Below are 26,980 nucleotides of genomic sequence, written 5' to 3'. Positions count from 1 at the left end.
ATGGTCCCCCAAGAAGCCAGGAGCAACTTCTGAGCGCATAGCCAGGAGTAACCCCTGAGCGTCACAGGGTGTGGCCCAAAAACCAAAAAAACCAAAAAAAAAAAAACAAAAAAACCCAAACAATCCAGCTATACCACTCCTAGGGATATACCCTAGGAACACAAAAACACAATACAAAAAAATCCCTTCCGGGGCCGGAGAGATAGCATGGAGGTAAGGCGTTTGCCTTTCATGCAGGAGGTCATCGGTTTGAATCCCAGCGTCCCATATGGCCTGCCAGGAGCAATTTCTGAGCCTGGAACCAGGAATAACCCCTGAGCATTGCTGGGTATGACCCAAAAACCACCAAAAAAAAAAAAATCCCTTCCTCACACCTATATTCATTGACTCACTATCTACAATAGCCAGACTCTGGAAACTACCAAGATGCCCTTCAACAGATGAATAGCTAAAGAAACTGTGGTACATATACACAATGGAATATTATGCGGCCATCAGGAGAGATGAAGTCATTACATTTTCCTATACATGGATGTACAATGTAATCTATTATGCTGAATGAAGTCAGGGAGGGAGATGCAGAATAGTCTCCCTCATCTATGGGTTTTAAGAAAAATGAAAGACATTCTTGCAATAACTTTTAGAGACAAAAGAGAAGAGGGCTGGAAGTTTCAGCTCAAGACATGAAGCGCAACACAGAGTGATGAGTGCAGTTAGAGAAATAACTACATTGAGAACTATCCTAACAATGTGAATGAATGAATGAGGGAAGTAGAAAGCCTGTTTAGAGCACAAGTGGGGGTGGAGTGAGAGGAGGGAGATTTGGGACATTGGTGATGGGAATGTTTCACTGGTGATGGGGGGTGTTCTTTACATGACTGAAGCCCCACCACAATCATGTTTGTCATCAAGGTGTTTAAATAAAGATATTAATTAAAAATGTTTTGGACAAATAAAAAAGAGAGAGAATATCACTAGGAGTGATCCCTGAGTGCAGAGCCAGGAATAAACCCTGAACACTGCCAGGTGGAGCCCAAAAACAAAAACAAATTAGCGATGAGGGTTCAGAGACAATACAGTGGAAAAGGCAATTGCCTCGAATAGCCTCACCCTGGTTCAATCCCCAGAGCTACAGCGCCCCTCCCCTCCCAGAGTGACCCTGAGCATAGAGCCAGGAGTAAGTCGTAAGCATAGTTAAGTGTGCCCCACCCCTAAAAAATATTGGAGATGAATGCTAACCTGTCTCCTGTGTTTGCAGGAAGAGTTGACATCCCCCTTACCTCTCATTTCTTTGTAGTACGATAGATGAAACTTCCCGAGTTGGTCCATAGAGGGCAGTGAAATACTCATTTTCTTTTTACTGTAGGTTTTCTTTTCTTTTTTTTTTTTTTTTTAACTGTAGGTTTTATTTTTATGTCAAGTGAATATGACACCATACAGCAGGGACAAAGCAACTTTTGTTTGGGGCCACACCTGGTAATACTGAAGGCACTCCAACTCCACTCCTGGCTTTCTTTTTTGTTTGTTTTTGTTGTAGGGTCGCACCCGGCGCTCAGAAGTTTCTTCTGGCTCTGTGCTCAGAAATCACTCCGGCAGGCTGGGGGGACCATGTGGGTTGCCGGAAATAGAACCAGGATCTGTCCAGGATAGGAAGAGTGCAAGGCAAACATCCTACTGCTTGTGCTATACTCCTGGCTTTCCTTCCTTCCTTCCTTCCTTCCTTCCTTCCTTCCTTCCTTCCTTCCTTCCTTCCTTCCTTCCTTCCTTCCTTCCTTCCTTCCTTCCTTCCTTCCTTCCTTCCTTCCTTCCTTCCTTCCTTCCTTCCTTCCTTCCTTCCTTCCTTCCTTCCTTCCTTTTTTGGTTTTTGGGTCACACTCAGCAGTGCTCAGGGTTTCCTCCTGGTTCTATGCTCAGAAATCGCTCCCAGCAGGCTCGGGGGACCATATGGGATGCCGGGATTCAAACCCCTATCTTTCTGCATGCAAGGCAAACGCTTTACCTCCATGCTATCTCTCCGGCCCCACCCTGGCTTTCTGTTTAGGAATCATTTCTAGTGCCCCTCAGGGGACCCTAAAGGGTGCTAGGGATCACACCCGGGTCCACCACATGCAAGGCAAGGACCTTCCCCACCATTACTATCTCCACACCCTTAGAAAACACGTCTGTGTCCAAGGAACTCTCCGCCATGAACCAAAGTGGTGATGGTTAAATTTCCAATTTTTAGTAGTTATGATTTTAGAATTGTACAATAACTGAAGGAGATTAAGCTGAACGAGGGAATGAGGCACTTCAGAGAAGCTATATTTAGGGTCTAAAGCAAGCCTTCTATTAATTATTCAAAGGCAGTCAAGCTTTCTTTTCATGAATGTGATAAACAGTTGGGCATAAAGTCAGCTTTAATCATGGTATTAAAGTCTCCCAAATTGATCATTTGTTCTACTTGACAGTAGAGTTGTCTTAGTTCTTCTAGGAGCTTAACCCCCTACCCAGAATCCCCAAAACACCCCACACCCCAAAGAACCTTCAGTATTCATTGACTTTCACAAGCTCCAAACAGATTTGAAAAGCATCCTTTGAACTCTCCCCGCTTCTCCCCATAGTGCATAAATCGCAGTAGTTCTGAAAAGACATGCCAATTTGTGAAACAAAGGTGCTTTTGTGCTTGGGTTTACATCCCCAGCATGATCTAATGCTAATACCTGCTTGCATTATTATTCTGGCTCTTGATGTTTGTGGGGGAGATTTTTATAGAACTAAACGGAAGACTTTGTTACACCTTAGTTTCCAAAGAGAGCAGAGAGAAAAGGCAGAAGAAAAAAAAAACACCAAAAAAAAAAAAAAAAAAAAAAAGAAATCTCTAGCCACATTGAAAGTGCCTCTGAAATTCACACTCTGTAAAGTGAAAGAAGAAAAAAGAAAGAACCCTTTCCCCCCTAAACCTAAGATTGAAGCTACATTTTTAATAGTTCTGTGATGGAAACCAGAACCAGCCACCAGGGTTTGTGGGAGGAATTTATGTTAGAATCGTGAGGAATCATTGAATCCTCCTGTTTTCTTGATAACAGAATCCCAAATGCCCTTAGATAGGTTTTGGTTCTCCCATTTTCCTCTGTAGCTGGAGATATGTGTGTGTGTGTGTGTGTGTGTGTGTGTATTATATGTATATGTATATGTATATGTATATATATATATATATTTGCAAGTGCCTGGGATCAAATCTCACACCATGCAAAAGCACATGCTCTCTCATAGAACCACCTCCCTGATCTTTTTTGCTTTTTGTTTTGGGGCCACATCCGGTGGTGTTCCAGGCTTACTCCTTCCTGACTATGCTCAGAGATAAACCCTCGAGGGACCTCAGGTTCCTTTGGGGCGCAACTAGAACTCGGGTCAGCTACCTGCAAGGTAAGTGCCCTTACCGGCTGGGCTGTTCTGTCTCCTGATCCCCAAACCTAACCTCTCTAGCCCATCGTTCTTCAGTGGGTTCACGCAGGCCAGCGGGTGTCACTCTGGATGCAGGTTTTCCTGCATCTGGCTCTGGCCTGTCAGAGCTGGCTAGGGAATGTTGAGAGTTCATGGGCTGCACACCTCCTTAGGAGAGGCAGTGACGTGGAAAGAGGGGAACCGCACCCCTTCCCACCAGCAGCATCTGCCCGGTTGCTCCTAGCGTCGTTGGATCTTCCTTTCTAATACCTGTGTAGAGAAAGTAGGACAAGGGGGAGCCAAGCCTACCAGATGGGGTTGTTAGAAGTGGTGAGCAACAACAGACAGCGTGTTCCTGGGACCAGAGACGCCTCTGGAGATGCCCGTTTTTCTCTGGTGTCTTGGAGAAGTAACCTTGGCTAGCCTTCCCCGCTCCGGGTATGTACTGAGCGCTCAGGAATTGGTTCTGTGCACGCAGCAAGTTCCTTTGTGCCTGGGTCCATTTCTAGGGGGTGTTTGTAGCTTGAGGAGCCAGGAGCGGGGAAGAGCGTGCGTGACCCGTGACCCAACTAGTGAGGGGCCACTATGTCTCCAGGCTCCCGGGTGCTGTGGGGAGACGCGGCGCCAGCAGGGAGCGACCCCAAACAGAGCGCACGGCGCTGGGGGAACTGGACAGGACGAAAGCGGCAGCAGCGAGGCGAGGCGGGCGTTCTGTGGTCCAGCAGGCTAAGACGCCCCAGCTCCCAGGTGGAAGGAGAGAGTGAGGGGTGGATGGGAAGGAAGAGCATACCCACAGTGTCCCTCCCAGTCCGTCTACTTGGCTGAGGTGCGGAGCATCTGGAAGAACAGGTTGGAATGGGGTGGGCAGGTGAGCGTGGCGCGCGTGGGAATGGACATCCTCGCTCGTGGGGATCATGGAAAGGGCTTAAGGGATGGATGCCCCAGGGGGTCCTGAATGTTCGGGTTGACTCTGTGTGTGTGTGTGTGTGTGTGTGTGTGTGTGTGTGTGTGTGTGTGTGTGTGTGTGTGTGTGTGTGTGTAGGTGAGGGAGGATTTCTAACATCGCGATCTGTCTCTGGACTGTGCGCACTCTTCGCCCAAGGTCCCTCCTGGCCCCGTCCCTGGGCTTGGGGAGGGTAACCCGGGGAGGGCGCACACACCGGGCCCCCACCCCCACCCCACTTTCGCTTCTCCAGGCGACTCTGCCTGTCAAGCAAAGCCCGCCCCCCGAGGCAGGGGAGGGAACATCCGGGTGGGGTAGGCTGTGCCCCTCTGGAACCCAGCCGTCCTTGGTCCTCGGGAGAGCCAACTGGGCTCTGAGGGCCTCCCGTTCCCACGGGCATTAGGACAGCAAGCAGGGGCGCTGGAGGGGAGGCACAGCGCCCCAGTCCCCGGGGCGCGCCCAGGGGCACACGTGCGCTTGGCTGCTGGAGGAAGCAAGCCTGGGCTTCCCATGGGGTGGGGCTGGCCTGCGACCACCAAACTCCCCCCTGCTCTCAGTGCGCACCATCGAGTTGAGCCCACGCCTGTGATCCCATGGAGCTGGGCGGTTTTCTAGAGGACTCTTGGCCCCATCGGCGCCCACAGGAAGCCTTCGCAGGAAACCTTCTGTCTGCTCTGAGCGATTAAGAGACAGACCCCCGAGACCAGGTAGGTGACTTCCACGTGCCCCCCTGAGCTAGGCTGGGGCTTGCATGGAGTGAGCTTTTTGGGCCACACTCGGTGGCGCTCAGGGGTTTTCCCGGCCGTGCGCTCAGAAATCGCTCCTGGCTTGGGGGACCAGATGGGACAAAGAGGGACAGTAGCCCGTGCAAGGCAAACGCCCTACCGTTTGCGCCACCGCTCTGGCCCCATGGACTCAATCTCAAGTTTGCTTTCTCTGTGCTTGCAGGTGTATTTGGAGAGGTGCTGCCACCCAGCAGTCCACTTGGAGGAGCCAGGCAGGCATGTCTTTAGAACTGCGGCCCTGGGGAAGGGGGCCATGCAGTAGCCCCAGGCAGAACACCAGCTTTAAAATGTGACTAATTGACCAGCCTTCATTGGAATGGCCGGACCACTGCCTGGTGTGTCTTTGTGGCGTAGGCTATGCTAAGACGCCTGAACAGGTGGCAGGAACTCGAAGGACCCACAGATGATGGTGAGGGGGACCTGGAGTCTGCTATAGGGAACCCGCTGGACCTCACAAGGGACTGGCTGCCCTTGCCTAGGCCGGGCTGTGGGTGAGCCTTCCAATGGAGCACCAGTGAGTCTCCATCCTGCACACTCCTGCCTGTCAAGCTGCGAGCTCCAAGTCCCCATCCCTCTGCAGTCCTGCACAATGAGGACCCTGAACCACTCTGCCATGGATGGGGCTAGGGTGGAGAGGAACTTCTCCTTCCGCATTCTGACGGCCTGCTTCTTGTCCGTGCTCATCCTCTCCACCCTCCTGGGGAACACCCTGGTATGTGCGGCTGTCATTCGCTTCCGGCACCTTCGGTCCAAGGTGACCAACTTCTTCGTCATCTCCCTGGCTGTCTCAGACCTTTTGGTGGCCGTGTTGGTGATGCCTTGGAAGGCGGTGGCTGAGATTGCAGGCTTCTGGCCTTTCGGAGCCTTCTGTAACATCTGGGTGGCCTTCGACATCATGTGCTCGACAGCGTCCATCCTCAATCTCTGTGTTATCAGTGTAGACAGATATTGGGCCATCTCCAGCCCCTTCCGCTACGAACGAAAGATGACCCCCAAGGCCGCTTTCATTCTCATCAGTGTGGCCTGGACCTTGTCTGTTCTCATCTCCTTCATCCCCGTGCAGCTCAGTTGGCACACAGCGAAATCCCCTGGCCCACCAGACAGCAACGACACTTTGCCGCTGGCGGAGCCAGCCCCCGACAACTGTGATGCCAGCCTGAGCCGGACCTATGCCATTTCGTCCTCCCTCATCAGCTTCTACATCCCCGTGGCCATCATGATCGTCACCTACACACGTATCTACCGAATCGCCCAGAAACAGATCCGCCGCATTTCAGCCCTAGAGAGGGCGGCCGTGCATGCCAAGAACTGTCAGACCACCGCCGGCAATGGCCACCAGGCCGAGTGTGGCCAGCCTGAGAGCTCCTTCAAAATGTCCTTCAAAAGAGAGACCAAAGTCCTGAAGACGCTATCAGTGATCATGGGTGTGTTCGTTTGCTGCTGGCTACCCTTCTTTGTCTTGAACTGCATGGTGCCATTCTGCGGGTCCGGGGAGACACAGCCCTTCTGCATCGACTCCATCACCTTCGATGTGTTTGTGTGGTTTGGCTGGGCCAATTCCTCCCTGAACCCCATCATTTACGCCTTCAATGCAGATTTCCGGAAGGCATTCTCCACACTTCTGGGCTGTTACCGGCTCTGCCCTGCCACCACCAATGCCGTTGAGACAGTGAGCATCAACAACAACGGGGCGCCCATGTTCTCCAGCCATCAGGAGCCCCGAGGGTCCATCTCCAAGGACTGCAACCTCGTCTACCTGATCCCTCATTCCGTGGGCTCCTCTGAAGATGTGAAGAAAGAGGAGGTAGGTGGGGGAGGGGCCAAGCCCTCAGAGAAACTGTCACCAGCCCTCTCAGTCATTTTGGACTGCGATACTGATGTGTCCCTGGAGAAGATCCAGCCCTTCGCCCAGAATGGACAGCACCCATCATGAACAGCTCTGCCCAGTCCAGCATCTCACCTCTGGCCAGGCTCATCCCCAGCACTGGATGAGGTTTTACTGGGGAAGAGGGGATGTGGGGAGGGGAGAGTTGATGCTAAGAAACTAAAAAGGAGGTGAGATGCAGTTGTCCGGAGAGCTGCTTGGTGTCTTTCTCCCAGTGCACCATTAACTCCAATTCAAGCTGCATTCTGGGGTGATTTCCAGCACATTTCGGCATCTTGTTGCCAGGAAGGTAGAGAAAGGCAGGTGGTGAGAACTGACATCCCCTCAGAACCTACCTTTGGCTTGCAACTGGAAACATTCTTCTCGTAGGAGAAAATCACCAAGGCCCAAGAAGCCACCAAGCACAGCTTCACTTGCAAATACCAAACTTTGCAGGGAGGGGAACAGAGAAGGTTGTGTGGCTCTGTCCATACATAGGTGCTAACCCTTGGTCAAGATGGTTGAGGTAGGTGCATGCCTTCATCAGTGATTCCCAGAAGACAACACAAAAGAAAAAGAAAAAATTGAGCCTTACAGTAGGAAAGGGATCTCTCTTTTTCCAGAACCGACAGATGCTTTGTTAATACTGGTTTTATTTATTTATTGTACTATATGGATATTTTTAATTTATTTGAATAAATCTATATTTATCATATTTAGGAGGATAAGCAGACAAGTGATGGGAAATGTGAGAAATGACATAGGGATGGTCCATTTAACTAGCACTTTAAAAGCCAATGGAGCAAACACATGGGCTCTTGAGTCCCAGTGCTCATGAAATCATTCTAAAAACAGAAAAGAGCACTAGAGAATTAAGTCTTGCTATTTCTTCACACTTCATTGGCAACCTAAATAATACAAGAAAAAAATGGACAAATGCTGTGAATGCTTTTTTTTTTTTCATAAATGATGTTGAAAAATGTGAAGGAAAAGAACATAGCTATTCTTGTGTTCCAATTTTTTTTTTTAAATTGACCCAGACTTTCCCAGGGAAAATGATCTGCAATTCTGTAAATAGCTTCAAGAAAACCCTGCCAGGAAAAACCCCAACTTGAAATTTATGATGGAAAGTGGTGATAACAAATGACAGTGGCCTTAGGGGCTGGCTATTACATTAGCAGAATAATAACAAGTTTATGCCACTTTGTATTTATGTAAGATAATTGACTCTCTTGGCCTTTTTTCATTTTATGTGTCAGCTAGCTTTTCTGAAACCCTAGTCCCTCCAGGTTTGATGAAAGCCGTGGGTCTCCATAATGCTTGTGTCCAAACCCAAACAGCTTTTGCTCTGGATAGAGGCAGACCGAACAAGTCATTCCATGCCACCGATGGGGCTTTTTTTTTTCTTTTCTTTCTGTTGTCCTGTAGTGCTTTACTCTGAATTTAGGTATGATTAAAAAATAAAGTCTTGGGGCCGGAGAGATAGCACAGTGGTATTTGCCTTGCAAGCAGAAGATCCAGGACCTAAGGTGGTTGGTTCGAATCCCGGTGTCCCATATGGTCCTCCGTGCCTGCCAGGAGCTATTTCTGAGCAGATAGCCAGGAGTAAACCCTGAGCGCTGCCGGGTGTGGCCCAAAAACCAAAATAAATAAATAAATAAATAAATAAATAAATAAATAAATAAAAAATAAATAAACTATTATGGCTGGAGCAATAGCACAGTGGGTAGGGTGTTTGCCTTGCACTCTGCCAACCTGCATCCCATATGGTCCCTGAGCCTGCCAGGAGTGATTTCTGAACGCAGAGCCAAGAGTAAGCCCTGAGTGCCACTGGATGTAGTCCAAAAACTAAAAAAAAAAAAAAAAAAAAAAAAAAGGTCTTTAATATTTAATATTTATGATCTACTTCTTAACAAATAGTGCCTCATTTCCTTTCAGGAGGACATTTCTGTTTGGAAGAACCAAGAGACACCCCTCTCCTTCCCCCCTCCCAAAGCCATAGGATTTCTTTTGACAAATGCTAGCCCTTTTTTCTTTTTTGTGCTTTGGAATCAACTTCCTCTTTCATTGCTTGGACTGTAAAAAAAAAATTAATAAAAAGTGTCTTTTAAGCTTCCCTGGCCAAATACAACTTTGTGGGTGTATTTCAAGAGTGTCTTTGAAATGTTTACAAAGTAATCTGTAGACAAGCACTTGACTTTCTGTTCAGATGCTCTGAGCAACAGGAACAAAATTGGTAAAATAGCTTCTGCACTGGGTCTATGCTTTTTTTTTTAAATGCATTGTGAATGTTTTCTTAATTTTCTTGCCCGTGTGCTTTCTTACCATATAATAAAATTATTTTGTGAAACTTAGATTTAAACCTGAGTTTTGTTGCATTTGTGAAATACTGTGGTCTTTCAGATCCCCAAATGAGCAAACTGGAAGAATTTTCAAAGGCTTGTCTTTCCTCTTAAGTGCAACTCTCTTCTGTATCCTGTGCTTGTGGTATGGGAAGTTGCCTTGAAATACTGAAATAGAAAATGCTTTTGATTTTTCTTTTTTTTTTTTTTTTTTTTTTGGGCCACACCCGGTGACGCTCAGGGGTTACTCCTGGCTATGTGCTCAGAAGTCGCTCCTGGCTTGGGGGACCATATGGGACGCCGGGGGATCGAACCGCGGTCCTGTCCAAGGCTAGCGCAGGTAAGGCAGGCACCTTACCTCTTGCGCCACCGCCCGGCCCCAAAATACATTTTTTTTTTTTTTTTGGTTTTTGGGCCACACCCTGTGACACTCAGGGGTTACTCCTGGCTATGCGCTCAGAAGTTGCTCCTGGCTTCTTGGGGGACCATATGGGACGCCGGGGGATCGAACCGCGGTCCGTCCTAGGCTAGCGCAGGCAAGGCAGGCACCTTACCTCCAGCGCCACCGCCCGGCCCCTTGATTTTTCTTTCTTTCTTTTTTTTTTTTTTTTTTGGTTTTTGGGCCACACCCGGCGGTGCTCAGGGGTGACTCCTGGCTGTCTGCTCAGAAATAGCTCCTGGCAGGCACGGGGGACCATATGGGACACCGGGATTCGAACCAACCACCTTTGGTCCTGGATCGGCTGCTTGCAAGGCAAACACCGCTGTGCTATCTCTCCGGGCCCTTTGATTTTTCTTTAACATAAGATAGATACTCTTGCTTTCCCTCTAAAAAAGTTGGATGATGTGGGCCTAAGTGATAACACAGCGAGTATGGAAAATTGCCTTGCATGTGATTGGGCCAGTTTTATCCCTGGGATCCCATATGGTCCCCTGAGCCTCCTGACAGAGTAATTTCTGAGTCTGGAGCCAGAATTAACCCCCGAGCACCCGAGTAACCCCTGAGTTTTTGGGTATGACCCCAAAAACTAAGGAAAAAAAAGGATGTGTATATTCTTTTCAAATTTTTACACTAATACCTTCACTTGAGGAATAAGTCTACTTTTCATTTCCTACATTTTTTTTTGTTTGTTTGTTTTTGGGTCACACCTGGCAGCGCTCAGGGGTCACTCCTGGCTCTATGCTCAGAAATCGCCCCTAGCAGGCATAGGGGATAATATGGGATGCCGGGATTCAAACCACCATCCTCCTGCATGCAAGGCAAATGCCTTACCTCCAATCTATCTCTCCAGCCCCTCATTTCCTACATTTTTTTTTTTTTTTTTTTGGTTTTTGGGCCACACCCGGTGACGCTCAGGGGTTACTCCTGGCTATGCGCTCAGAAGTCGCTCCTGGCTTGGGGGACCATATGGGACGCCGGGGGATCGAACCGCGGTCCGTCTCCTAGGCTAGCGCAGGTAAGGCAGGCACCTTACCTCCAGCGCCACCGCCCGGCCCCTTTTTTTTTTTTTTTTTTTTCATTTTTTTTTTCATTTCCTACATTTAAACCTTTCCAGAATCTTTCCTTTTTCTCTCAAAGAGCTGGTGTGTGTGTGTGTGTGTGTGTGTGTGTGTGTGTGTGTGTGTGTGTGTGTGTGCGCGCGCGCGCGCGCGCGCGCGCGCCATCCTCTGCTGTGCTCAGGCTTTACTTCTGGTTCTGTGATCAAGGATCACTCCTGATGGTGCTTGTGGGGCTCTGGGGTGCTAAGGATCAAACCTGGGTTGCCCACATGCAAGGCATGCTCACTTTATGATCTCTCAGTTATCCAAGCTTGGGGATTTAAATAATAGGAACTCAAACTGCTGAAGGGTAGTTTTCGATTCTTAGCCATGGCCAATCCTCTCTATGTGTAGTGTTTTTTTTTAAAGTATAATACAGGGTCGGAGAGATAGTATATCTGGTAGGGCACTTTCATTGCCTGTAACTGACCTGGGTTCAATTACCAGCATTCCAGATGGAGCCCTGAGCTCTGCCCCCAGAATGACCCCTGAATACCGTGGATGTGACCCCCTAAGAATAAAATATGTCCTTACCCCAACCTAGGAAATATACAGGTCGTGAGATTGGATTTATCAAAATGTCTTTAGGATACATAGACTATCAAAATGTCTATGGGAAACATATATTGGTTATGCTAACTCTTCTTGGTTAAGGTACTGTCTCCCCCAACCCACCCAACACTTTTTAGTCCCAAAGGAGGAGCATGAATTGATGCAGAAATGAAATGTTAAGTTTATTGTTGGGAATATCACTTAACAGGGGGGAGGGGCTTTGTAAATTCTATATATGCTTCCCTGTACTTTGGTAGATTATGAATATTTGGAAACTGGAAACTGGTAGGCACCAAGCCTTTTCTTTTTTTTGGGGGGGGGGTCACACCCAGCAGCACTCAGGGACTACTCCTGGCTCTACGCTCAGAAATTGCCCCCGGCAATTGCCCCCGGGATTTGAACCACCATGCCTTATCACTGTGCTATCTCTCCAGCCCCCAATCCTTTTCTTTTTCTCTCTGTCCCTACCCCCAGTTTTCTGGATCTCTTTATTTGGGGGAGATTTTCATTTGGTCTTTCAACACCAGCTCTAATGAACCCAGATAAAATTGTTCAATCTAGTTGTTGAATTACAGTACTATCTATCTGGAGATAAGAGTGAGCTGTGAACTGCCAAGAAAGTCTCTTTAATCACTGAAAAACAAATTGATAATACAGTGGGGAGGACAGTGGTTTGGGTATCTGATAAGTGTTAAGAAATAAGAGGCCAGGGGCCAGAGAGATAGCATGGAGGTAAGGCATTTGCCTTCCATGCAGAAGGACGGTGGTTTTAATCCCGGCATTCCATATGGTCCCCTGAACCTGCCAGGAGCGATTTCTGAGCGTAGAGCCAGGAGTAACCCCTGAGCGCTGCCGGGTGTGATCCAAACAAACAAACAAACAAAAGAAATAGAGACCAGAGCAATAGCACAGTCCATAGGGCATTTGCCTTGCATGCAGCTGACCTGGGTTTGAATCCTGGCATTCCATATTGTTCTCTGAGCCTACCAGGAGTCATTTCTGAGTGTAAAGCCAGGAGGAACCCCTGAGCACTGTTGGGTGTAGCCAAAAATCATATAACTCAAACTCAATCATGTACAATTTTTTTGTTTGTTTTTGGGTCACACCTGGCAGCGCTCAGGGGTTACTCCTGGCTCTATGCTCAGAAATCGCTCCTGGCAGGCTCGGGGGACCATATGGAATGCCGGGATTCAAACCACCGTCCTTCTGCATGCAAGGCAAATGCCCTACATCTATGCATCTCTCCAGCCCTCAATCATAAACAATTTTTATCTATGGTGCTTAAATAAAGTAATTATTATTTTTTTTTGGGGGGGGGCCAAACCTGGCGATGCTCAGGGGTTACTCCTGGCTATCTGCTCAGAAATAGCTCCTGGCAGGCACGGGGGGCCATATGGGACACTGGGATTCGAACCAACCACCTTTGGTCTTGGTCCCTCTCCAGGCCCAAATAAAGTAATTATTAAAAAAAAAAGTCATGCTGAGCCTTAGTGATAGAACAGCAGGTAGGGCATTTGCCTTGCATGTGGCTAACCAGGTTCTATCCTCAGCATCCCATATTGTTCCCTGAGCCTGCCAGGAGTAATCTGGGCACAGAACCAGGAGTAACCCCTGAGCAATGGCCCCCAAACAAAACAAAAACAAACAAACAAACAAATAAAAAGTCCTATCAAGGAAAGAATCTTTTGGGACATTTAATTTATAATCATAAAGCAAAATTACACTTGATTTTTTTGTTTTCAACTATGGTGAGTAATCCAGAGATTGCATATCTGAAAAACATTTAATTTAGGGATAGATTAAGAATTCTTGGAACAGTTGCCTTGCATGCAGCCTACCTGGGTTCATTTCCTGGCATTTCAGACCCTCCAGTCCTACTAGGTGTGATCCTGAGCACAGAGCAAGGTATAAGACCATAGCACAGTCAGGTATGTTCTAAAAAATTGGAAGGAAGGAAGGGAGGAAGGAAGGAGGGAGGGAGGGAGGGAAGGAAGGAGGAAGGAGGGAGGGATAGAGGGTGGGAAGAAGGAAGGGAGTGAGGGAGGGAAGGAAGAAATTTCACCAAGTTTTGCCATTTGAAGGAAAACCCCAGCCAGTCACAAGATTGTAGGCTAGTGTCCACCAGAAACTCCCATTTATTTGGGATTTCCTGCATATGAATGACAGTGCATAAATTTTTATCAGGAGTGGAGAGGCTGCAGAGCATGACAGCAGAGAGAACATCTAAGGCTTTTTTTCCTCAGCCAGTCTTGTGTCACATTAAGTAACTTCTGCGGAATGCTCATAATCTTCGAAAAACTGCAGTTGGACTGACTCCCTTGCATCATGCAAGCAGGCGTGGGAGTGGGGGTGGGTGCGATGTAGGGTCATTTAAATAGTATTAGAAGCTCAAGAAGAATAATCACTGATTGTGAAGGGCTTAACTTTTTCATCACTCTGAGGAAAATGTAAGTAACAGATCCACATTTCCTTCCATCATTACCCGCACCTCTCCCCGCTCCCCAGGCACAAATGTTTTCAGTCCTAGGAGGACGATCTCTTGGTATATGGTCACAAATGCCAAGCTTCTTTTCGTGTGTTTTCAGGAGGGAATACAAACCAGCTAGCAGGTAATGATGGGTCTCAGGGAAACCAGATTGAGAGCTAGTCTTTATTTACTTTATTATGATTATTATTATTTTGGTTTTGGGATCACACCTGGCAGTGCTCAGGGCATTCTCCTGACTCTGTGCTCAGGAATTGTTCCTGTCAAGGTGTGGGGGGCCCTGTGAGGTGCAGGGGATCATACCTAGGTTGGCTGCATTCAGCGTGTCTTACTGTTCTATCTCTTTGGCCTCCAATAATATTATTGAATTTAGGGGGCTTGCAGACACTAGCACTTTTTGTGTGTGGCTAGAAATTACTATTTGTGGAACTTGCAGATGCTCTGTGTGGCTAGAAACCTCCAGGGATCCCAAAAAGCAGAATTGCCTGGGTTGTGTTGAGTGCATGTGGGGCCCCAAGGATTCCAACTTGTGACCATATGCTCAAAAGGTGGATTTTGTAAGCTCTATGCTATTCTTCTGGGTTGTGCCTGTTTTTGATTCCCAGCTCCTTCCAACTACTTTCTGAGCGCATCTTTATTCTCCTTCCAGCTCGAGTGCCCTGCCTCTTCCTCTTCCTCATCTCTTTGAGCCCTCTCTTTTATTCCAGGGCTTTGTCTTTAAATGAGATGAAGACTCTGCTGTGATGCACACACACACACACACACACACACACACACACACACACACACACACACACACACACACACACACGAGTGATGGACTTTCACACAGCAAGAGACAGGAAATGATTGAGCTGGTATGTCTGAGATTATGGAGCCCCATGCAGGCTGCTTTGAGTTTCTAGGTCAGCAGTGTTTAGTGATCTCAGCATGTGGACTATGATTAACATAATGCTCAGCCTCATCAGAAAGCCTCTGCATACTGATTCCCTGCCCTTACACTGGGCAGAGAGAGCGACAATTGCCCTTAAATCTGGCCCACAGGGTGTGTCTTCCTTCCAGCTGGAGGTGGGGGGTGGTTTTGTCTCAGAAGCCGGTAAACCAGAACCTTCTCTGAAGGAGGGTCCTTGGGACAAGATGCTGGTGATGCCAGTTTGTTTGTGAAAACTTGACCCCAATTCATTCAAGGCAATGATGGAGAGCATTAAGTGCCAAGTTCTCAAGACTATTCAATTCATTTTTATTTTTAAATTTTGTTTTCTGGGCCACACTCAGTGGTATTTAGTCCTTACACCTGACTGTGTTCATGGATCACTCCTGGAGGGGTTTGAGGGACCCAATGGGGTGCCGGGTTTAGAACCTAGGTAGCCATGGCAGGATATGTTCTTACTCTTTTTCTCTCTCTGGACCCACAAAAACTCAGCTTTTATTCTGTTTCCATAAGACCTATCTTTGGGATGATTTTGTTGGCCATACACGTGTCATGTAGACAAGAAAAGAACATGGGACATATTTTTGGGCTTAAGTATTTTCTTTTTTGGTTTGTTTTTGTTTTGGGTCACACCCAGCTGTGCTTAGGACTTACTCCTAGCTTTCTGTTCAGGGATCACTTCTGGTGGGACTTGGGGGATCATATTAGAGTGCCAAGAATTGAACCAGCATGGCCGTGTGCAAGGCAAGCTCCTTCCCTGCTATATTATTCCTACAGCCCTTGTTTAAGCACTTTCTCTGCTCAATTTGTAAAAGGAGGTAAAGGATCTCAGGGAGGGTACTAAGGCTCCGAAGTTCTTGAAGCCCATACCAACTCCTTTAGGGGTCAGGGAGATGGTTCAAAGGGTTGGAGCATAGGCTTTTTGCATGAGGGAGTTTTGGGTTCCACCCTGGTACTACGGAGTGTGGCCCCTAAATGAAATAAAAGAAGAAATTTTAGGGACTTTGGCTGATTACAGATCCTTATAGAGTTGTGCCTGTGCATGCTCATGCGTGAGTACGTGTGTGTGTGTGTGTGTGTGTGTGTGTGTGTGTGTGTGTGTGTGTTTCACTGCTGGGGGTAGAACCCAGAGAGCTCACACATTCAGGGCTATTAAAGTAGTGTCCCAGGACTCTGTTCCCATCCCCCCAGCCCCCCACATTTTCTTATTTGCATATCTCTAGGCAATCCTCTATTGAGTTGCTCTCACAGTCCTTATAAATAAAAGGTTTTTGGCTGTATAAAAGGATTCCGAAATGTGTATGGAATCTCTTTACACTTCTGCAGGGGATTGGGAGCCTATTTGGGTTTTTTGTTTGTTTGTTTTTGGTTTAGGTTTATGGGCCACACCCGGTGATGCTCAGGGGTTACTCCTGGCTATTCACTCAGAAATTGCTCCTGGCTTGGGGGACCATGTGGGATTCGGGGGATTGAACCAGGTCCATCCTGGGTCATCCATGTGCAAGGCAAACGCCCTACTGCTGCGCTATCGCTCCTGGGGATTTGAGAACTACAATCATTTCCCCTCCGGTTCTAAACGTTCTTGGTACCTTTGTGACTCTCAGATCTCCAGGGACCTCTGTCTTTGGTTCTGGGACAAGCAGAGCAAAGTTTTCCTCCGAGATTTGAGAGCAGAAGAATCATGAAAACCTTCTGCTCTCACAGCTAGTTTGTACTGATACAAATGAAGGAAGGGGCCTGGGAAATAACTCGGATGCTGAGATAGCTTGGGGGTAGAGGCACATGTAAGCACGAGCAGATGACTTTAATCCCGTAACACCACTAAAGTGTGATGGCCTTCTGCAGCTCTTAGCTGAGCATTGAACACCTGGCCTGGTTGGCTGAGAATGACCATAAAATCTTTCTCTCCTGAGCCCCCTGAGACCCACTTGGTAGTTCCCCCCATTAAACAAACAATGCCACAAGTGAGTGAAGACTTCCACAGAAACTGAAACTACAACATAAAGCACTTTGGATTGGTTCAGAAACGGAAAAACAAACCCTAAGCAGCTTAACCTTTGGGGAGATTTTCACTTTTTTTTTTTTTTTTTTTTTTTTTGGTTTTTGTGTCACACCCGGAGGTGCTCAGGGTTTACTCCTGGCTGTCTGCTCAGAAATAGCTCCCGGCAGGCACGGGGGACCATATAGGACACCGGGATTCGAACCAACCACCTTTGGTCCTGGACAGCTGCTTGCAAGGCAAACACCGCTGTGCTATCTCTTCGGGCCCGAGATTTTCACATTCTATTTTTCTTCTCATTTGACATCAATATTAAATGTTTTAGTGAATTATGATGTTAAATGCTCCCACAGGCTTGTTGAAGATGTTCCAAGAGAAAGGAAGGGCTTCAAGTGGTAAATACGGTAGGAGGATGAAAACTTGTAGAGTATCCTGGCATAAACTGCCAACCTTTAAACAAAGTTTAATTTATTTTTATTTATCTTATTTTATTTTATTTTGGTTTTTGGGTCACACCAGGTGAAGCTCAGGGGTTAATCCTGGCTTGGAAATTGCTCCTGGCTTGGGGGACCATATGGGACACCAGAAGATCAAACCAAGGTCCCTCGTAGGTCATTGCATGCAAGGTAAATGCCCTACTGCTTGTGCCACTGCTCTGGCCCCTAAAAATTTTTTTTATTTTACTTTTTGTTTTTTTGGGTCACATCCAACAGTGCTCAAGGCTTACTCCTGGTTCTGCTCTCCAGGATTATTCTGGCAGCACTCAGGGAACCATATTGGATGTTGTGGGTCAAATACTGGTCGAAAAGCAAAGCATGCAAAGCAAGCACCCTAACCATTGTACAACCATCAGCCTTTCTGATTTGAGCTGCTCAGAGTGGAGGACTGAATGTGGGGACTTTGGCCTGCTCCCCTCTCAAGAGCAACCCAGAATTTTCAGCTGGTGTATCTGAATTTTAGTGGCGTGGCTTGTGATTCATCAGACATTAGTTGTGAATCTGTGAGCCCCATAAATGTACTGTTGTACCTTGTTGTAACTTTTGTATGTGGGTGTCTGAAAATTCTTCTTCTTTCTTATTTCTTTGAATGCCCAGCAGCATTCAAGGGTTATTCCTGGCTCTGAACTCAGAAATCACTACTGCATGTTTGGGGGACCATATGAGATGCTGGGGATTGAACTTGGGTTGGCCACATGCAAGGCAAATGCTCTGCCTGCTGTATTATCGCTTGGCCCACTGAAAATTTGCTTTTTGTAAAATTTTCTTTAGGCTTTTATTTGCTTTAGGTTTAAGTTACTCTTGGCTTTATTTATCTCAGGTGGAAATTTAGGTTATTGATTTGAAATCTTTTATTCTAATATCTTCAACTATATTGTAGATTTCCCTTGAAGAATTGCTTTTGCTGCACCCCATATGTTTTTTGTTTGATTCTGGGCTACAGTTGTGGTGCTTGGAGCTTACTTATGGTTTGGCTCTATGGGCCCTCTGTGGTATCAGGGGTCAAATTCAGATCAGCTGTGTACAAGGCAAGTGCCTTACTCACCGAATTATTTCTCTGGTTCTGCACCTCGTGCATTTGATCATGTATTTTCTTTTTCATTTATTTCCAACATTTTATATACTTACTTGTTTTTAACTTTGCTCTTCTTCAGTCCAGGGGTTATGTAGAGATATACTGTGTAATTGGTATATTTGCAGAATTTTCTTTCTGATGTTGAGCTCTAGTTTAATGATAGTAGTCTGAGGACTGACTTTATTTCTATTCAAAATATTTCAAGATAGTGGGGTGGGAGTAATAGTACAGAAAATAAGATGCTTGTTTGCTTACCAAAACAAAAATCAAAATTAAAAACAAAACAGTTCAGGATTGGGCCAGAGAGATAGTATAGCAGTTTAAGTGTCTGCTGTGCAGCCAACCTGGGTTCGATTCCCAGAAACCTATAGTTCCTCTGAACTTGTCAGGAATATTTCCTGAGCATAAAGCCAGGAGTAAACCATGAGTATCTTTGATTGTGCCCCTCCCCCCCCCCAAAAAAAACCCAAATCATTTCAGGATGTTTTACCCGACCCAGAACACATGATCTAGTTTGATGAATATTGCACATGAAATGAAACAAAGTCTATTGTGCCCTTTCTCTGAGTTGTTTTCTACATTTGTATACACAAAGGAGAGGGGAGTGACACAAACAGATGCTGATTGGTCTAGGTATACTGAGTTCATGATATATTGCACTTAATGTCAAATTTAGTCCTGGAAATGCTTATTATTTTCAATTTTCTCAACAATCTGATGAGCCCAGAAATGCTCACTAGTTTAACTCACCTGCTTTCTGCTCTGAGATCCCACACTCCAGGACCCAGAGTAACCTCAAATCTCTTCAGGATGATGGATTAATTGGAATTTCTCGGAGGAAGAGCCCACCCTTTCTATTTTCCCTTTCTCTTCTCCCTTCTTCAATCTTGCTGAATTCATCAGTGTAGGAGGCAGCAGAACTTACACAGGTGAAAAGAAAAGTCATCTTTATCATGAACAAAGGGTGTGGGAGGAAGCAATCAAAAGTGGATTTCTAACTCAGAGAGGGGCTCAAGAAGGTGTGATTTGGCAGCCAAGGGCAAAGGCAAAAAGAATTTTGCTGTTGCAATACAGAGAAGTAGGAATTGAAAGGGAACGAAGCATGGAAGGGTCTTGGTATGTCCCTGGGTCGGGCACAGGATCAGGTTTCTCTTAGTCCCCAGACCTTTTGAGGAATCTCTCCAATCCCCATCTATACAGTTCCTCTTTCACACCTGATTTCGTGATTCTACTTCTGGACCAGGACTACTGGTAAAGGGTTATTGAAACATAGCTACCTGTGGGTTGACCAGTTGTCTCTGGCTGATGTGGCATTATAACGGCCAAGATGTGTCTTTGAAATAGATGCCATGTGTCCAGCAAAGTCTGCAGTGCTCTCTCCAGTATGTTATGACTGTTGTTGGAATTTTTTCTATACATGATGAGTGAGTCACACGGGTAAGGTCTCATTCTACTCTTCCTGGTGCTGTACATGTACCCATAGCACCACATTTTCATCAGTTATTTGTCTCCTTATGCGACATTTTCATCGCATCAGGAGACAAATAACTGATGAAAATGGGTCCCTGAATGCAGCACCAGGTCATTTGACAGAGGGCAGAAGCACAAAGTTAGATGACCAGAATATCAGTGGATTTTCTGGAAAGTGTTCAAGTTAAAATACAGCAAAGTACCGATCTCTTCCTGCCCTCGTACACCACATCATATGAAACCTAAAATGAAAATGAAACCTTCCCTGGTGCAGCCTAAATATTTAAAATGGGTGACCTCTGTCTAACTTCTCTCTGAGAGTCCTGAGTGTTCCAGGAGAAAACCAGAAATGCCTGATTTCATGTGGAGTCTCAGAAGGTGGAAGATTTTCATTACTTTGTAATGAAAAATTTGTCATGCTGCAGTCGTGGCTAGAGCCAGACTTGCTGGATTTAGTTAGGATCTCATTAGAAAGAACTTATTACTGGATCTTTTTGTTTGTTTTTAAGATCCATAAAATATTATAATTCTAGGAATCACAGGAATAATGGTTACTGAGGCTTGTACCTCTGGCCTTGAATCATGTCTGAGATAAATTTCAAAAATTTTGTGAGTGTTGGTCTGGGTAGATAGCACCGAGGTAGGGCATTTCCCTTGCATATGGCTGACCTGGGAGGGACCTGGTTTGATTCCCGTCACCCATATGGTCCCCCAGTCTGCCAACGGTTATTTCTGAATGCAGAGCCAGGAGCCTCTGAACACTGCAGGGTGTGGCCCAACAACCAAACAATTGATCAATACATAAATAAAGTTTAAAAAGAAAAAGAAAAAATCTTATGAATGTTCTGATGAACCCTATTAGAAGATTTGGAAACAGTAGCACTTAGAGGAGGTGGAAGAACTTAAATTTTACTAATATCTGGGGAAGAGAAAGGGAATTTAATGAGGTCTGTCATGTTATTTCTGTTCAACCAGGCGATTAATAGCAACAAATATCAATAATAGATAACCATGCAATGGGCCTGTTTGTTAGGTGTCAGATTACAAAGGCCAAATTACTTTCGGATGAGCAAAGAAGATAAATGTCATTCCAAGATTTTAAGAAAATGAAAATGGAGGCAAGAATGATATAGCACAGTGGTATAGCATTTGCCTTGCATGCAGCTGACCTGAGACAGACCTGGGTTCAATATCCAGCATCCCATAAGGTCCCCTGAACCTGCCAGGAGCAATTCTGAGCACAGAGCCAGGAGTAACCCCTGAGCACCGCTGGGTGTGGCCCAAAAAACAAACAAACAAAAACAAACAAGAAAATGGAAATGAGGGGGACCGTGAGATAGCATGGAGGCAAGGCGTTTGCCTTGCATACAGAAGGACCATGGTTTGAATTCCTGCATCCCATATGGATCCCGAGCTTGTCAGGAGCGATTTCTGAGTGTAGAGCTAGGAGTAACCCCTGAGTGCCACCAGGTGTGACCCAAAAACCAAAATAAAAAAAATGGAAATGGATGGTGTTAAGGTGATGTTCCCTTTTGGAGAGGTATATCTATCTATATCTATATATTATGTTATATAATGTATATACATACATACATACATACATATATATATGTATACATTTACACACATTCTTTTTGCGGCCACACCAGTTCAGGGCTTATTCCTGAGCTTTATGCTCAGGAATCAATCCTGGAAGTGTTCTGGGACCATATGGGATACCAGGGAGCAAATGCAGGTCAGCTTCCTGGAAGGCAAATGCCCTACATGCTGTAGGGTGCTCTACTGCAGGAGGAGAGGTACATTCTTGCTTGATTTTGGTGTTTTTGCTTTGCTTGACAGTGTTCAGGGGCCACTCCTGTCTCTGTGCTTGGGGGATACATGGTGCCAGGATTGAAATTGGAGTTAGCTGATTGCAAGGCCTTAACTGCTGTCCTGTCTTTGAATTCTTCACTCTATAAATAATGCAGGTCTGAAAAAACAAACCAGAAGTTTTCTGCACATTATCAGGCTTCACCTTGACTTTCCCCCACAGACATCATGTTATAGACACCTCTATTTTATTCAAGATCAGATCCCTGTAATTGTTCATGACAACCTACTATTTTTCTTTGAGTGGATAAACTATACTTTTCTGAGATGTTTTCTATTTCTTTGTCATTTAGGATGGTTTTATTCCTCTCTCCTCCCACCTTGATACATGGAGTCAGTTGGGCTTCTTTATCAGCAGGGAACAGCAAACTAGTGGTAGTTTAAGCAGAAAGGGGAATCACTGAAGTGGCACTGGAGGTGATCACTGGCATGAGGATGAGCAGAAATGTCAGGAGCTGGAATAACTCTAGTAGTCTGGAAGGCCGGTGTCCTCATTGTACTAACCAAACTGGCGGTAGTGAGAGTGAAGAGAGGCCAGCTGGTACTTCCTGTTCTGTGCTACTGAGATAGACAGAAGACAGCTGACAACGCCTGGGCCCTATCCTGTGGTATTTCACAGGTGGGGGATAGGGAAGGGAAGGCAAGAGAATTCAGTTGACAAAACTGGGTCCTGTGCCCAGATCAATCAGGCTACATGCCTGAAATTAAAGTCAGGTGAAGTCCACTCCCATGGGGGTGCAGGGTAAACCCTTCTAAGAAAATGATCTGGGGCTGGAGAGATAGCACAGCGGTAAGGCTTAGACGCAGAAGGACGGTGGTTCGAATCCCGGCATACCATATGGTCCCCTGAGCCTGCCAGGAGCAATTTCTGAGCATAGAGCCAGGAGTAACCCCTGAGCACTGCCAGTTGTGACCCAAAAACCAAAACCAAAAAAAAAAAAAAAAAAAAGAAAAAAAGAAAGAAAATGATCTGTAATGTGAATAAATCAAATCAAATTCCCACAGCTACCAACCACTCCTAATACCCATCCATAGTGCTTTGTGTGGAGCATTAGATGATTCCCCCCCCCTGTCTAATAAGAGAATGCTTTTTTCTTTTCTTTTTTTTTTTTTTATTTTGATCATAGTGGCTTACATATCTTTCACATTAGTATTTTAGGTACATATTATCATTGAATCAGGGGAATACCCACCACCAAATTTGTCCTCCCCCCTTTCCCGTTCCCTTTCTGCAACCCATATCCCCCATCATCACCCCCCGGGCTGCTAGAGTAGGTGGTCCCCTCTTTGTCTAGCTTACTATCAGTGATCATACATCTGTTTGGTCCTGGTGCCCTTTCTTGTTTCTCCCTCTATTTGAGAGGCTAACCTAGATAAATCGAGTTATGTGGTTTTGTTTGAGGGAAAGAAAGGCAATAGAATGGGGTAAAGATTAAGCAAAAGAAAATTAAAAAACATTAATTAAAAAATATGCTGAGGACTTTGTAGGCGAAAAAAATGGCCGTGGCCAGTTTAAGAAATCTTTGCAGCAAGGTCTCAACGGCTCTGACGGCTTCCAGGTCAGCAATAAGTATTCAAGCCCCTGCTTGCACTGGGTTTTGTCTTAGCCTCTTAAATAAGAATACAAGTGCTGGGGCTGGGCGGTGGCGCTAAAGGTAAGGTGCCTGCCTTGCCTGCGCTAACCTTGGACGGACCGCGGTTCGATCCCCCGGTGTCCCATATGGTCCCCCAAGCCAGGAGCAACTTCTGAGCACATAGCCAGGAGTAACCCCTGAGCGTTACTGGGTGTGGCCCAAAAACAAAAACAAAAACAAAAAAAAAAAAAAAAAAAAAAAAAGAATACAAGTGCTACATCTTTTTATCAGTGTCGATTACTTCATACCACATTGCCAAGGAAAGGCCTGGAAGAATTTTTTGATGATCCGAAGAATTGGGGAGAAGAGAAAGTGAAATCTGGTGCTGCGTGGACCTGTCAGCAATTAAGGAACAAAAGCAATGAAGATTTACATAAGCTTTGGTATGTCCTCTTGAAAGAAAGAAATATGCTCCTGACCCTACAGCAGGAGGCCAAGCGGCAGAGAGTGCCCATGCCCAGTCCGGAGCAGCTAGACAAGGTAGTAGAATCCATGGATGCATTAGATAAAGTTGTCAGAGAAAGAGAAGATGCCATGACTTCTTCAAACTGGTCAAGAAAACTCTAGGCCTGGTGCTTGGAGAAGAGACATCTTTGGAAGAATCTTGTGGTACAAGTTTAAGCAGTGGTCTATACCTTGGTACCTAAATAAAAAATATAATAGGAAACGATTCTTTGCAGTGCCCTATGTGGACCGTTTTCTCAGACTGAAACTTGAGAAACGAATCCTCATCAAAGCAAGGAAGGCAAGTTTAGAGAAAAAGAATGAAAAATTTCTTCAAGAAAAGTTTCCTCTCTCTGGAGCCCAGAAGTCAAGTGCTACCTGAGATGTCTGAACTCTTATCATTTTGTTTTCTTGGATAATAGTTTATATATAAAAAATATGTTAAGTTACTTATAAATAAACTTTTTAGTTAAATGACAGATTGTTTATTCTTTTGAGCATACTGATTTTAGAAGTGATTGTTACTTTTACCAGATGAAATCAGTATACAAAAACTCATTAAATTCATATTCATATTCATTTTCTAAATTCTAGAAAAAAAGAAAAAAAATGCTGAAAATGGGCAGAGTCCTTCTAGTGGCTATCAGCCTCAGTTTGAGAGAGGACATGAAAAAGGTAATTGAAACACCATAACAATACAAAAATAAATGTCAAATTAAATATCCAGTGAGCCCTACAGCAATAAAAAGAAGCACCACACAATAGTCTCGGTTCTGAATTCAAATCATGCCGGAGTGCAAAAAGAAAGAGAAAGATGGGCCGGGTGGTGGCGCTAAAGGTAAGGTGCCTGCCTTGCCTGCGCTATCCTTGGACGGACTGCGGTTCGATCCCCCGGCGTCCCATATGGTCCCCCAAGCCAGGAGCAACTTCTGAGCGCATAGCCAGGAGTAACCCCTGAGCGTTACTGGGTGTGGCCCAAAAACCAAAAAAAAAAAAAAAAAAAAAAAAAAAGAAAGAGAAAGATAAGATAAAATAATATAAAATAAAAAAGGAGACATCAACTTCAATATCTATACCAAAATAAAGATGTCAAAAAAAAACAACAATCAATAAATAAATATATATGTGGAAAAATGATTATTTTGTGCTTTTTTTTTCTTCCCCCCTTTTTTTTTCTCCCCCCCCCCTGCATAGGCACAGTAATTATTGGGGATATTTTAGAGGGAAGATAATTTTCTTAGAGAAAACTTTCAGAAGTTGAATGACTGGATGAAAGGCATAAGACCTTTGGAGGCAGTTCTTTAGGTGTCTTGTCACACAAGGTGAAGGAATCTTGTCCGAAGTAATTGTGGGTAGTAGGTCATGAAAATAGGTTGGTAGGTGGTGAAAACAGGGCACTGTACCAAGCCCCTTGAAGCAGTTCTTTATTCCATGCGTGCTTTTGAACTCATGCATCAGTAGCACGAATAATCTTGATTGCCTTTCTGAATTTTACCATCTACAGAAAATGTCCATTTCCCATGGTCCATGCTCCAAAAAAATGTCCACTTCCAGATTTCAAATGACCTCCTCTACTTGTTTCTTCTTTGAGTTAAAAAAAAAAAAGATTCCTTCCCCCTCTAAATCTTTTCACTGTCAGCTCGCCCACACCTAATCTGACAGCCATAATTTTGTAAGTGTGATTCTGTTTTTCTTTTTTTTTTCTTTTCCTTTCCCTAGCCTATCCAAAGCCTTCAATTTTGTTTTTGTTGGAACAACTCTAGAGTGATCCCACTCATATTGAATCGCTTTTTAGTCTGTTTATTTTAATTAAGTAATTAGAGAAACACTCCAAGTGGCCCTAATAGGCTGGAGAATGGATGTCGCTCCTTCTTGGTAAATAGCCCAACGGGTGGGACCTGGAACAGAGAGTGCTAGAAGGGAAGCACAGTACTGAGTGATAAGACTCTAGACCAAAAGCACACAGAAGAGAAATGAGTTTTATTTTTTTCAGCATATAGTTGAAAGCTAGGGAACAGGACTTGGCTAAGTAGAGTGTTTTGGGGACCTTCTCTCATGTTGCATAATCCCGCACCAGGAAATTCACATGACAACAGTGTGTGTGCCTCCTTCAATGTCAGGAGTGCATTTTGTGTCATTATCCCTGCAACCAAGAGACAGAATGAATTCATCTCCTTGGTGTTATTTATCCCTAGAGTTTTGATCAAATCCATCCTTTCTGGGACCCTGGCCACTGCAAGAGCCACTCTATTCTGCCTCCTTCCTATGCTAGAGCATGGTGGCAAAGTGAAACCTAGCAGCTCCTGGAGAACATTTGGAGAGAGACATTTCCCTCCATCAGAGCATCCATGCCTATATTTGTTCTTTGTTTCTTGCTCTTTCTGAATGCTGTTTCCTGGCATGCTTGCGCTATAGCTGCTTGAGGTATTTGTGGATTTGGAGGGCCTTGTTTCAGTTTGGGTTTTCAGCTAATTTGAATCAAATGACTGCAGGCTTTTGTATGGCAAGATGTCTTCAAGATTGGTGTTCCTGGGTCTAGAAGATGTTTCAAAAGATTGGGGCAGTCGAGCAACCTCGTATTATATAGGACCACTCATGGACAGCGATGAGATTCCTCTTTCCCAGGTCTCAGAGAATACCATGTGCCATGACCCTAATCAATATGGCAGCCATACAGTTTGGCCAATGTTTGTGCCAGTCAATGAAAACAAAACGAAGGTGAAATCCAGTGTATTTCACAGGTTAGGAGCCATTTTTTTTTTTTTTTTTTTTGGTTTTTGGGCCACACCCGGCGTTGCTCAAGGGTTACTCCTGGCTGTCTGCTCAGAAATAGCTCCTGGCAGGCACGGGGGACCATATGGAACACCGGGATTCGAACCAACCACCTTTGGTCCTGGATTGGCTGCTTGCAAGGCAAACACCGCTGTGCTATCTCTCCGGGCCCCTAGGAGCCATTTCTATCATTTCAGAATGTTCTACCAGAAGATATTGGTCCTGGCAATTAGAAGCTTTGTCAAGGGTTGGTGTGGTTATAGATGGGGCTGAAAAATTGAATCTGAATCTCTCTGATTCAAAGTCTCTATTTATTTCTCTTTCTGAGTCCAGAAAAGCTGCCTTTGTTTCTTAGG

The 26,980-nt window shown here is 45.4% G+C and overlaps 1 protein-coding gene and 1 pseudogene across 1 annotated transcript; both read left to right on the top strand.

The window, feature by feature from the left end:
- The first annotated feature begins 5,705 nt into the window (after positions 1-5,705).
- DRD1 (dopamine receptor D1) lies at positions 5,706-7,144 on the top strand. Its single transcript, XM_049776069.1, has one exon. The coding sequence runs from the start codon at positions 5,741-5,743 to the stop codon at positions 7,082-7,084; it is 1,344 nt and encodes a 447-aa protein (XP_049632026.1). The 5' UTR covers positions 5,706-5,740; the 3' UTR covers positions 7,085-7,144.
- A 16,127-nt stretch (positions 7,145-23,271) lies between these two features.
- LOC126012272 (39S ribosomal protein L47, mitochondrial-like) lies at positions 23,272-24,338 on the top strand (annotated as a pseudogene).
- Positions 24,339-26,980: the final 2,642 nt, after the last annotated feature.

The sequence above is a fragment of the Suncus etruscus genome, chromosome 6, assembly GCF_024139225.1.
Source record: "Suncus etruscus isolate mSunEtr1 chromosome 6, mSunEtr1.pri.cur, whole genome shotgun sequence".
Classification (NCBI taxonomy): domain Eukaryota; kingdom Metazoa; phylum Chordata; class Mammalia; order Eulipotyphla; family Soricidae; genus Suncus; species Suncus etruscus.
This window is presented reverse-complemented; position numbering and strand designations above follow the sequence as displayed.